Source organism: Neophocaena asiaeorientalis, unplaced genomic scaffold (assembly GCF_003031525.2).
Source record: "Neophocaena asiaeorientalis asiaeorientalis breed wild unplaced genomic scaffold, Neophocaena_asiaeorientalis_V1.1 scaffold828, whole genome shotgun sequence".
NCBI lineage: Eukaryota > Metazoa > Chordata > Mammalia > Artiodactyla > Phocoenidae > Neophocaena > Neophocaena asiaeorientalis.
In genome coordinates, this window is record NW_020175443.1 from 685948 (window position 1) to 698401 (window position 12454).

Sequence of the window (12454 nt, forward strand, 5' to 3'; positions counted from 1 at the left end):
TTATACATGTTCTACAACTTGCAGTTTTTGATTTCGTAATTTAATAGATCTTTCTGTCCAGTTATTCTGTCAGTAACAGGATGCTCCATACTTCCATTATAGGTGTAAGACTGAACCACACAAGAATTTATTTAACCTGTACCCTATTTATTTAACCTGTACCCTATTTAGGAGCATTCAGTGTTTCCAGTTAACAGGAAAAATTTAAGTACAAACAAAATTTTTAGTTTCTGATCTTTGTCCCATATGAAGTGTTACTGAGCATATTTGTTAACTCTAATTCTATGCCTAGAGTTGAAGAGAAGAAATGTAGATCTTGCCAAATCCTACAAAAGTGAATTTTCAATTTCACTAGGGTCCTTTTACAAAGTTCCTCCATATTAGCCATTTACCCTGCTTTATAAAGCTATGAAGATTTAGATCAAATTTGGCTTCACAAAGCAAACAAAAATCAGGTCACCCGTATAGAAAGAAATTACATTTTACAGGTAAAGTGGGGACTTTTCCTCCTAAGGTACCTAACGGTTTTCAAATATGAGTAAAGTTCTTTTCAGAGCAAGTAGATCTGCTGAGCAGCTGGCCCCTGTGGTGCAGTCAGGGGGATCTAATAGACATTTGTGGAAGCATGCTTAGATACCTGGGGACTGTGGGCTGGTGGAGATCATGCAAGGTGTAAACTAAACTTACAGTTTGTGAAAGCGTTTTACCCGGAATAGGCGCTGGGTGAAAACAAAACGCCAAGGTATGTGTGCGTATACGTTCCAGAGCCAATCCTGCTAGCAATTCCTCCACACAGGACACAACCTTATCACACCTGCTGTGGGCATGCAGACGGGACCATCCTTGCACTGTGCTCTAACACTGATTAGGGTAACAGACCCGACAAAACCCACAGGGTGATGTGGCTGCTGGTGGCCTCAGGTCAGCAATGTGCCACTGAGTGGTGAAGGCAAAGCAAAAGCCGAGGAGGTGGCACGGTGTGGGGAGACCCTCACCTGCATGATGCTGTTGAGACGAGGCTGGAGGCTACTCAGGTACTCCTTCTTTACTTCAATCTCCTTAAGGATCTTCTCCTTGTTGGACAGGCACTCTCGGTACTTCTCCGCCAGCCTGTTGGGGGAAGACAGAGCACTGTCGCCTGATGCTCTCCAGGGACACCCCAACACACCTGTTCACTATCAGACTCTACCTAATGACAGCAGTCACGATTATCTGCTAATGTTTACCTAGCACTTACTATGTGCCAGGCACTTTGGAAAATGGCGTACAAGCATTATGGCATTTAATCCTTATAAAAACCCGGGAAGATAGGGACTTTTTTTAATCCCCGAAGGAGGAAACAAAGGCTCAGGGAGGTAGATAACTTGCCCAAGGTCATCCAGTAAGAGCAAGCACAGAGCTGCGCTCTGAACCCATGCCTGTCTGCTCCAGAGGCTGTGCCCATGACCACTGGTATCACCTACTGCTCCGTTTCTTGCCTCAGAGGCTAGACCCAGAACTTTCACAAATATATGGACTCAGCAGCTACAGGACACAAATGAGGCCCATGGACCTGAGTGGGGCAGAGTGGGGATAGATTCCAGACCAGAGCCACAGGAATGGAACACTTATGGCTTAGCCAAGGGCAAGTGATGTACTGGACAAGGGTGTGACAAGCCAGCCCCATCTGCTAAAAAACTGACACCAAGTCCTTAAGATCCAGACTCAGTACTTATTAAATTCATTACGTAGACCAAAGGCACAAAATATACTCAACAACAGAAAAAGGCAAGGAATTAAAAACAGCAGCTTCTCTGACAGAAAACAGAACAAATGTGCCAACCAAAAGCCCTGGAACTCGTGTACAAACATGAAAGGGAAAAAGGTCACCATGATGGAAGGGATGCAACCATAAAAAGTTCAGGATGAAAAAAATATACATACCATATTCTAAGGAAGATCTAGATTAAATTACACAGTATAGACATTCTACTTACGGTTAATAAATAAAAGCTCTTTATTAGTACAAAAAGTTTTATATGTAAAGGGGTGCCTCAAAGCATTATTTATAATACCAAAACAATGCAAACAACTTAAAGTCCAATTCAATATGGGAACAATTATGTGATTTACAATTTACCCTGGAATGTTGTACAACCTTCTAAAATAATGTTTGCACAGCTTTGCAATACCACACATATATGCTTACAGGTGGGGGAAAAGGCAAAAAAAAATCAGATTAATAATACAAAAGGTATTTAGGTCTTAGGCACTAAATTTTAAAGAAAAGGTTACTCTTTCGCATAACGGCGTTAAGAAATTCTGACCCCACTTATGATGCAGTTGGTCAAGTGTGAACTGCTAAGCGTGAATTAATCACAAAACGGGATTTGGTCTTAGAGACTATTCTGCTGGTTCCACACTGCTTTGCTATCTGATCCTGGGTCAGGACAAAGCACTGTCCCTCATGGATAAAGGTCCGTGTCTGCACAGGTGAACAAGGTCAGGAAGGAGGAAACGCTACCTTTTCCGCTGCTCCAGCTCCCAGTCCAGACGTGCAAGGGTTTGCTGGTGAGGGTCTCCCATGGTGACTTCCACCTTGCTGATATCTGGAGGAGCCTCCTTATAAAACTCCTCTAAGCTGACCAGATCGATTTCTTCGTGCTTTGACCTGCAGTCAAAAACTCAATGTCAGGGCTTCCCTGGTGGCACAGTGGTTCAGAGTCCGCCTGCCAATGCAGGGGACATGGTTCGTGCCCTGGTCTGGGAAGATCCTGCATGCCGCGGAGTGACGAGGCCCGTGAGCCATGGCCGCTGAGCCTGTACATCCGGAGCCTGTGCTCCGCAACGGGAGAGGCCACAGCAGTGAGAGGCCCGCGTACCGCAGAAAAAAAACCCCAAAAAACTCAATGTCAAGCTGCTGCTCTCAGAAACCCAAACTGTGGCTTAAACAGGCCCAGAATTCCACCCCGTGTATGTCAACTCAGCCCTGGTCTACAGCTACCCAGGAACCTAGAATCCAGTCTTCTCAGCAAATGCTCATTAGCAGGTGTTTTAATGTGAAGAGAGGTAGTTGGTGACATGCCACAGGATCCTTATCCATGTTGCCCAAGCTTTATATCCATGATTTAGCTGAAAACCTAAAAATACACTTACGAAATTTACAGACCTCTCCAAGCTGTGCAAGAGAGCTAAGAGCTTAAAGAATCAAATAAAAACACCATGGTCTAGGTCTAGACTGTCAAGTTGAAACCAAGAAATGCCATTTAACAGGAATAAACATAAGAGTCTACACTTAAGTTCAAATTATTAACTGCCTAAATATAGCATGCGGAAGATCCAACATAATATGACCAGATGTGAAAATATCTAGAGGCTCTAACTGTTGATGTACAGTGACACACAATAACCGAGATGGGGATTTTTATCTCCATTTTTCAAATGAGATAGAGGCTTCCATCAGTAAGCAGCTTGCCCAAGATCACATAGCTAGGGAAAGGGAGAGCTGGGATTTGAACCCAGACTGTCTGATTCCAGGGCCCCTGATCCTTCCACATGGCCACCTGCCTCACTACAGGGTTTGCTGGCTTTCATCTGAACAACGGTTACAGGTGGAGCATCCTATCTTTCTTCTTTTTAAAGAGTACTGTTTTTGAAACTTCTTGTAAGTTTTAAACTGAGAGTTTATTTCCTCCATGAACCCTTCTCCCAGGTTCCCCCAATGATAATATCTTATCTAAGCATAATACATTGTCAAAACTAGGAAACTGACAATTGTACAATACTATTAACTCAGGTACCTGATGTGGATTTCACTTCTATTAGTATTTAAATATTATTATGTGGATGGACTCGTGAAGCAGATAAAGAAACCTCTCAAAAATCAGCATACACCAGACCCAATGCCTAACGTGGTCCCCCTCATCCCAAGTTTATTACAAATAAAACCTGACTCCTTACAGTTTACACAAATAGATCTGACAAGGCAAGAACACGTTCCCTTCTCTTATTTTGTCTATTCCTTCCTCTTTCACATCTCTCAGCTTGGATTTGCCAAGGGGCATCACAGTTTAAGGACACTGACAAACTGTAGTTTGTTCACCTAAAGGCAGCTAGGCAGCAAGAAGTTCAGGTTCCAAATAATGATATCCAGTTGCAAAAATGAATTGCTGGAACTTTAGAGAGGAAAGCTGGGCCAAAAGGTTAAAAAGATGTAATTGGAAGTCAGCTGCTCCCATACAACGTGCTCAGGAATCAAACTGGTAATGCAAAGGCTCTGCCTGCTGGGGAGAGACAACTGTTTTTCACCAGGTTCAGAGCGCAAAACTCAAAAGGGTCAGACAGGCTTCTGAGGTTCTTTGTGCAGCCTGGAACTACTGCTTCCAATTCTCCCACTCAAAGTGATCTATTCACCCTTCCCCCAGATCCTGTAGTCTCCAAGTGCATCTGACTTCTTTTTAAAAAAAATGGCTCACACTGAGCTATGTAGGAAAAAGCAGTTACCAACAGACCATCTTGCCAAAGCCCTGTGCTCCAACACTCACTTAAACTCCAGACATTTAGTGATCTCCTTCTGCAGGTGCATCACCTCATACAACAGGTTCTGGAGCTGCAGGTGATAGGCGTCCACTTTCTGCTTGGCCTGAAAGGAGGACAAGGTCAGAGGTGAGTGGGGCAAGTCGGGGTGGGGTGGGGCAAAGCAGAGCAGCAGCAAACTCAGAAAAGGGGTAAAGGAGATTAAAGATGGGATGAGAAGGAGGAAGAGGAGGGTTAAATCTCTCAGCTCCTACCTCATGAGTCTGATCTCTTCCTTTCTTCAACCTGATGTGGGCTAATCGGTTAAGCTTTTTTAGAGTCATGAAATGCACACAGCTCTGGATCTTCCGATCTTCGATCTCAACTGCCTACAGGCCAAAAAAACTGGTAAAGACCTTGACAACAGGAGCTGGCTCAGCTTCCTTCAGCCCCTCACTGCTCATCCTCATCCAGAGTCAAAAACAGACACTGGGGCTTCCCTGGTGGCGCAGTGGTTGAGAGTCCGCCTGTCGATGCAGGGGACATGGGTTCGTGCCCTGGTCTGGGAGGATCCTACATGCCGCGGAGTGGCTGGGCCCGTGAGCCATGGCCACCGAGCCTGCACGTCCGGAGCAACGGGAGGGGCCACAACAGTGAGAGGCCCACATACCAGGAAAAAAAAAAAAAAAAAAAACAAACACTGGAAGGAGCTCAGAACCATAAGAAGTGTCGGGGGAAATGGAAGAATGACTGTATAAGGGAATGCTTAAGGTTCCCAGGCATAAAAAACTAATTTCTACTTGGACCAAAGTAACAGGAATCAAAGATGGAGCAAAGGCAGCCAATGCAAACAACAGCTGTCTCTACACAATGTAAACAGAGATCCTAACAATGACAACATCATGTCACACAACTTGACCTCTATAAACAACATTACAGAATAATTTAAATGAAAATAGCAGAATTACAGCTGTAAAACTTGACTACAGTAAAACAGATAGAATGTAATAATCTTAACAATATTGGCCAGTATAAGCACAAATAAGTGAGATTCCTGGAAAAATACGGATTGTTTTATTTTGAACTTACCCATTTAGTTTTCAGTCACACTGTTTTGCTTCTCTGCCCTGAAACCTTTTTTTTCATTTAATATTAATACTTTAATTTTTGGTCTCTGATTTATTTGTACATATCTAGCCTTATAATAGCAATGGTGATTGACATGTACCATAATTTCTCCACGCCCAGCACTTAATAAATATCATTTGGATGAATTATCAAATTACAGTTATGGAAAAAATTAATTATCCTGTACTTTCAGGACTGTAATTGATGACTGGGTGGTGATGTTACAATAAATTAATAGGCAGGTCTCTGGAGCCCTCAGGCTCTAACCCCATGATGATGGCAGGACATAAGACCAATATAAAGAAGGGCTCTGATAGGTGCGAAACAGGTCCATCCATGCAGACCCACCAGGTCCGTGTCCTCCCAGCCCCACTCCTTACCACATCCTTGCCTCCCCTGCTCTTCAGGTCCTGGATCTCCGCCATGAGCCTCTGCAACTCCTGGCACGTGTACTTGTACAGCTCATAGTCTCTGCCAGGGTCCCGCAGGTCCACCTCAGCCTCCTCGCTGTAGTATTTACCTTCCTGTGGAGGCAAGGATACAGGCCTTGGGTGGAGAGTAAAAGTATCTCTGTTGGAACAGGGACACCTGGCTGAGATGAGTAACAGTGAAGCCCCAAATCAGGTCTCTAAAGGATCTGGTCTGCAAATCAAATGTTTTTCTTTTTTCCAAAATGGAAAAGAATTCCTCTTTTCCTCTTTCTGATTATAAAGTAATGCATGCTTGGTGTCAGAGATTCAGAACATAGAGAGGAGTATCAAAAACAAAACGAAAACTTGCCTATAATCTCACCTCCCAGCCTGATGTAACTCCATTGTTAGTATTGTGGATAAATACATTAAAAAAATAAATAAGGGCTTCCCTGGTGGCGCAGTGGTTGAGAGTCCACCTGCCGATGCAGGGGACACGGGTTCGTGCCCCGGTCTGGGAGGATCCCACGTGCCGCGGAGCGGCTGGGCCCGTGAGCCATTGCCGCTGAGCCTGCGCGTCCAGAGCCTGTGCTCCGCAATGGGAGAGGCCACAACAGTGAGTGGCCCACATACCGCAAAAAAAATAAATAAATAAAAAATATAAATAAATAAATAAATAAAATAAAATGGGATCATATTGTTCATGCTATTTAGTGCAATTTCCCATCACAATAAATATAAATCTCCATCAAAATGGCTATATATAGATGAACCAGAATTCATTTAACCAAATTTCTACTGATGGGTGTTTAGACGGTCAAATCAAGCTTTAGCAGAAACTAAAATATCCTAATTGGTCTCCCAGACTTTGGAATAAACAAACACATCTCTTTAAGAGAGAGTCAGTTACAATTAAAAATATTGCATTGCATATTTGAAAGTTGCTAAAAGAGTGGATCTTAAAAGTTCTCATCACAAGAAAAAAATTTTTGTAACAACTATGTAACACGTTGGATGTTAACTAGACTATTTCGGTGATCTTTTCACAAAATAAACAAATATCAATCATTATGTTGTACACCTGAAATTAATATTAATATAATGTTATATACCAATTATACCTCAATTTAATTTTTTTTAAAAAGAGTCAGAATCAATACCTCCCAAAGGATAAGGTTCTTCGTTAATTTTAATTTCCTAAATCTGAGGAAAGCATCACCTTCCATTTAAGTTGAAGCTGGTATGTTTCTCTATTCTAGTTAAAAAACAAACAAAAACCACAACCAACCAAAAAATCAAGTTAAGTCATACAATCTATGGACTGGGAGAAAATATTTGCAAGCGATGCGACCAACAAGGGCTTAATTTCCAAAATACACAGACAGCTCATACAACTCAATAACAAGAAACCAAACAACCCAATCAAAAAGTGGGCAGAAGAGTAAACAGACATTTCTCCAAAGAAGACATACAGATGGCCAAGAAGTACATGAAAAGATACTCCACATCGCTAATTATTAGAGAAATGCAAATCAAAACTACAGTGAGGTACCACCTCACGCCAGTCAGAATGGCCATCACTAAAGTCTACAAATAAATGCTGGAGAGGGAGTAAAGAAGAGGGAACCTTCCTACACTGCTGGTGGGAACGTAAACTGGTGCACACTATGTAAAACAGTATGGAGGTTCCTCAAAAAACTAAAAATAGAGTTGCCATATGATCCAGCAATCCCACTCCTGGGCACATCCGGACAAAACTCTAACTAGAAATGATACATGCACCTCAACATTCATAGCAGCACTGTTCACAATAGCCAAGACATAGAAGCAACCTAACTGTCCATCGACAGATGAATGGATAAAGAAGATGTGGTGTATATACAGACAATGGAATACTACTCAGCCATAAGAAAGAATGAAATAATAGCATTTGCAGCAACATGGATGGACCTAGAGATTAGGTACAAAGTGAAGTCAGTCATAAAGAGAAAGACAAATATCGTATGATACCACTTACATGTAGAATCTAAAATATGACACAAATGAACTTACTTACAAAACAGGTTCACAGACACAGAGAACAGATTTGTGGTTGCCAAGGGGAAGGATGGATTGGGAGTTTGGGATTAGCAGATGCAAACTATTATATATAGAATGGATAAACAACAAGGTTCTACTGCATTGCACAAGGAACTATATTCAAGATTCTGTAATAAACCATAATGGAAAAGAAAAAAATTGTTAAGTCATAAATTAGCTTGACAGATTCAAGGACAGAGAAACAGCAAAAGAAGAACCTGCTGACTACGACAGCACTCAGGCCTCAGAAGACGTTCTTTAGCTACATGGTTCTGGTACTGTCTCGGTAGCAGACCAGGGATGTCACATCTCCAAAGCCTTAGTGGCCGCTGCGGATGGACTGCCTTCTTCTGACCATCAGGAAAGCTGGAGACACACACCATACTAGAATGCATTCTCTGTTCAGGCACTAATCGTGTCTAGTACAGGCTTGTTGGTTCTTGGGATGCTGCAGCTAAATCTGATATGGATTCTCAGGTCTTGAAGAGCCAAGGGAATTCCAGGCACGTGGTCAGACAGAGGCCACCTGGGAGGTTATGCCTATGACCCTCGGCTGCTGCAAACCCACAGCCAGGTGCTTGGCCACGAGCTGCAATTTCTCAGCAGCACAGCAGCCCTGGCTGATCTCACCTGTTCAGTGTCAGAACGATTACGCTTCCCTTCAGCTGGAGCTCCATCACTTCGGATCACTTTGGGCTTTCGTTTTTTGCTCGACTCCGATGACATGGTTGTTTGGTGAAGTCAGGAGGAAACAGTAGAGACCTGTTAAGAGGAGAAAGCTTCTGAGCTCTTCCAGAGTTGGAACTGGAGATTTTCCTAGAGTCAGAATACTGAAGTCTAACTAGCAGTTGTGCCCGCTTACACTCTTGGTAACTCAAGAAAAGTCATCAACCCTCCAAAACCTCAATTTAATCCTCTGTAAAAAGCAGAATCATCCCTCAGCCTGTTCAAAATGAACTCATCTTCCCCAACTCCACCTCCTTTAAAGGCACCACCACAACCCCACTGACCAAACTCCTCAGCCAGGCACCTAAGCCCATTCTCAACACTACTGATTGATCATTGTGTGCTGGACCTTGATCTAAGCACTTCAAAGATATGTTCTCATTTGGTTCTTATAACAAGGATCCTCTCAGATATGAACAAGCACCATTTTACAGGTGAGAACACTGAGGGTCAGGAAGGTGAATGACTTGCCCAAGGTCACACAGCTAGTGTGCTAAAGCTAGGGTCCAACCCATGCCACAGCAGTGCTCCTGACAACTACATTACTGTATCTTGTAGTGTTGCCACCATGTCATCTGGCGATGCCATCAACTCCCTGGTTGACGCGAAAATTTAAAAGAACAGAATAGGGACTTCCCTGGTGGCACAGGGGTTAAGAATCTGCCTGCCAGTGCAGGGGACACGGGTTTGAGCCCTGGTCCGGGAAGATACCACATGCCGCGCAGCAACTAAGCCCATGCACCACAGCTACTGAGCCTGAGCTCTAGAGCCCGTGAGCCACAACTACTGAGCCCACGTGCCTAGAGCCCATACTCCACAACAAGAGAAGCCACGAAGAGTAGCCCCTGCTCACCGCAACTAGAGAAAGTCCGCGCACAGCAACGAAGACCCAACGCAGCCAAGAAAATAATAAAAATAAAATAAAATAGAAAATAAAAAATTTAAAAGAACAGAACATACATTCATGGGCCTCTAGCGTCACAAAGTATCCTCTCTCTGCTACCTCTACTGTCACCAGCAGCCCCTGAGGTGGGCAGCACTAACCCCCCTACCCCAGTGAATCTGTCACCAACACTTATTGAGGGAGCCAATGCCTCAACAGAGTCAAGTCAGAGAAACCCTGGGCTGGAGTCTCCAGTCCTCTATCTCATGGCTATGAGTCCTGCGACAAGTCACTTCACTTTTCTCTGCACCTACTTCCTCCCATATCAAATGAAAATAGCCATCCCTACCTCAGAGGTGGCTGTGGACATTAATGCAGGAGGCGCTCCACTGGGGCAGGTGATGAAGATGATCTGAGAGCAGGGCTTTAGATGGTACACAAGTGGTTAATAATGTTAAACACCTACGGAGAAAGTTAATTCCTTTCAATTCTTTTTAGAAACTTCTGATCGCTTCAAGAAGAACGTGTCATTTCCCTAGTTAGTCTTTAACACCTATGAATGACAACGTCCTTTTGTTGACAAAAGGACTCTATCTCAGATCCTTAGACAATGAAATCTAGCCACAATTATTAACGATAACCTTTACATATTAAATACATTAATTTTTATCACTACCTTCTGCATAGGACAAGTGAGAAAAGTTTTCTATTTATGGTAAAGATTTAAATTTTTCTTTTAAAGTAAATTTAAATTTTAAAAGTGACTCAATTAAAAGCCTTTAGTAAACAATCGTACAAGATAAGTTGATTTTTCACAGAGGGACCCGAAAAGCGTTAAGTGTGCGAAATCCTGACTTTGGCAAGACAGTAGACAGTGCCTGGCACACACAAGCGCATAATAAATGAGAGCTGATATCACCACCACCGTGGTGGCCGTTATCTAGAAGCTGCCCCATAAGGCCTGACGAGGCTGCAGACACCATTTTCCACAGGAGAAAAGTGAGAGCGCGGCGCCGAGCGGCCGGGGTCCCCGGAGAATGAGGACGGAGAACCGGGTCAGACCCCAGGCCGGGGACGCCCTCGGGAGGTCTGCACACCAGTCCCAGCGCGCCCAGCCCCACCCCGGTCCTCTCCTCACCACACTGCGCCCCGACCTGTCCCGGCCAGCGAGCCACTTCCCGCGGCTCCCGCACCACAGAGAAGCGGAAGGAAGGAGCGGCCGACCGGAAGTGAGGCGTGGAGGCCGGAAGCGGAGCGCGAAGGGTCCTGACGCAGCCACCAAGCGGTGCGGGCGGCTGCTGGGCTGCGAGGGGTGTAGGAGATGGCGGCACCTGGGTTGTCTGGGCGGGTCCCAGCCGGCCAACAGCCTCACGCTGCCCTCTGAAACCAGGAAACCGAAGTTGCAAGGGCAAAGACTATGTGCCTCGTTCATTCTTTCCCCAGCGCCTAAAGCTATGCCCAGCAACTAGTAGGTGCTCGGCCAAGTATTTGTTGAATGAATTTGTCGAGAGCCCAAGATAACGCAAGAATGTAGTCGTGCCGTGACTTGGACACTTGTGAATTTGCTTCCATAACCTGGATTCTTAACCACTGTCATACTCACCCGAACATCCCACACTAGCGAGAGCAGCAAGTCAAGGTGGGCATTAATCCCATCTTACCCCGCCTCTTTTCCCCCCCAAGTTCATCCCCGTTTTAGGCCCGATTTGCCCTAGGGCAGAGTCACAAATCTAATGCAGCATTTGACAGCTTCAAGTATTTTCTACCCCTGGTATGAATTGTACTGATGAGGTTCAGTAAATCCTACTCATCTGAAGATAGAAACACCGATGTCCTGAATCCCTGGTTACGCAGTGTATTTCCTTCTGCCGTAGAAGGAGGCCCTCCCCAAAAGTAGCTCAGGGAACACAATAACCTCCAGTGGGGTAGATCAGCCAGGTGGACCTGCGAAGCTGGCCCTGCCTGGGGCACTTGCCAAATTTCCTTGCAGATGAAGAAAAGACACCATGGTTATAGTAAATATTTAACTGGTTCCATCAGTGACTCCACCACAAGTTTTCCTGAAACGGAGGCAGAATCAAGATACTCAGAAGTTCATGAGGTGTGGGGGTCACTGAGGAGGTCCCCAAAGTCACTGACCCCACTAAACACACCTGATGGCCCAGTGGAATGAGGGTTGGGCTGAGAGAATGTGAAGAGGGAGAAAAGGAACACGGGGTGAGGGAAATACGGGACCTAGTCCGTAGTTCTGCCTGCAGGAAGACAATAGGGAGGGCAGAAGACACTCCCTGCACAGAAGGGCTGGAACAACTTGTTCAAGTTCTCAACCTCATTATGTGGGAAGAAAGAGATGCACCTCCCTCCAACTGTCTTGTATTAGGAACCCCTCCCCAAGTGGTCTTCTGTCATCTCTGTTCTATCTTCCCAATTCTGTATTCCAGATTCTTCAGTGCAAACCCAAGTTCTGAGTTCTAAGTTCTACCTTCTGGGTTCCTGTTCCATTCTGCTTCCCTCCCCCAGGTCCTTCCCAGCTCCCATCCCTTTTCCCAGCCTTTCTGGGTGGAATATGTGGATGTCCTGCTGACTTAGCTAACTTGAGGGTTTTCCCTTTTGCTTCTTGAGGCAGTTCTAGGCTTTTCTCCAGCAGAAGGGACTTGGCTCAGACTGTCCACCAAGTGGGTGGCCGAGTAGAGACCAGGGAATTCCTGAGAGCCTGGCCTGGTCTGACCTCCTC

The 12454-nt window shown here is 44.8% G+C and overlaps 1 protein-coding gene across 1 annotated transcript in view; it reads right to left on the reverse strand.

Annotated features, from left to right (window-relative positions):
- Positions 1-11703, reverse strand: part of THOC5 (THO complex subunit 5) — a 34734-nt gene extending 23031 nt beyond the window's left edge. The window contains exons 1-8 of the mRNA XM_024767946.1: positions 10859-11703; positions 10070-10144; positions 8742-8873; positions 6003-6146; positions 4770-4883; positions 4524-4621; positions 2504-2650; positions 996-1110 (exon numbers count right to left, since the gene is read on the reverse strand). Of these exons, the coding sequence (XP_024623714.1) occupies positions 996-1110; positions 2504-2650; positions 4524-4621; positions 4770-4883; positions 6003-6146; positions 8742-8837 (714 nt within the window). The 5' untranslated portion in view covers positions 8838-8873; positions 10070-10144; positions 10859-11703. The remainder of the gene's footprint in view (positions 1-995; positions 1111-2503; positions 2651-4523; positions 4622-4769; positions 4884-6002; positions 6147-8741; positions 8874-10069; positions 10145-10858) is intronic.
- Positions 11704-12454: the final 751 nt, after the last annotated feature.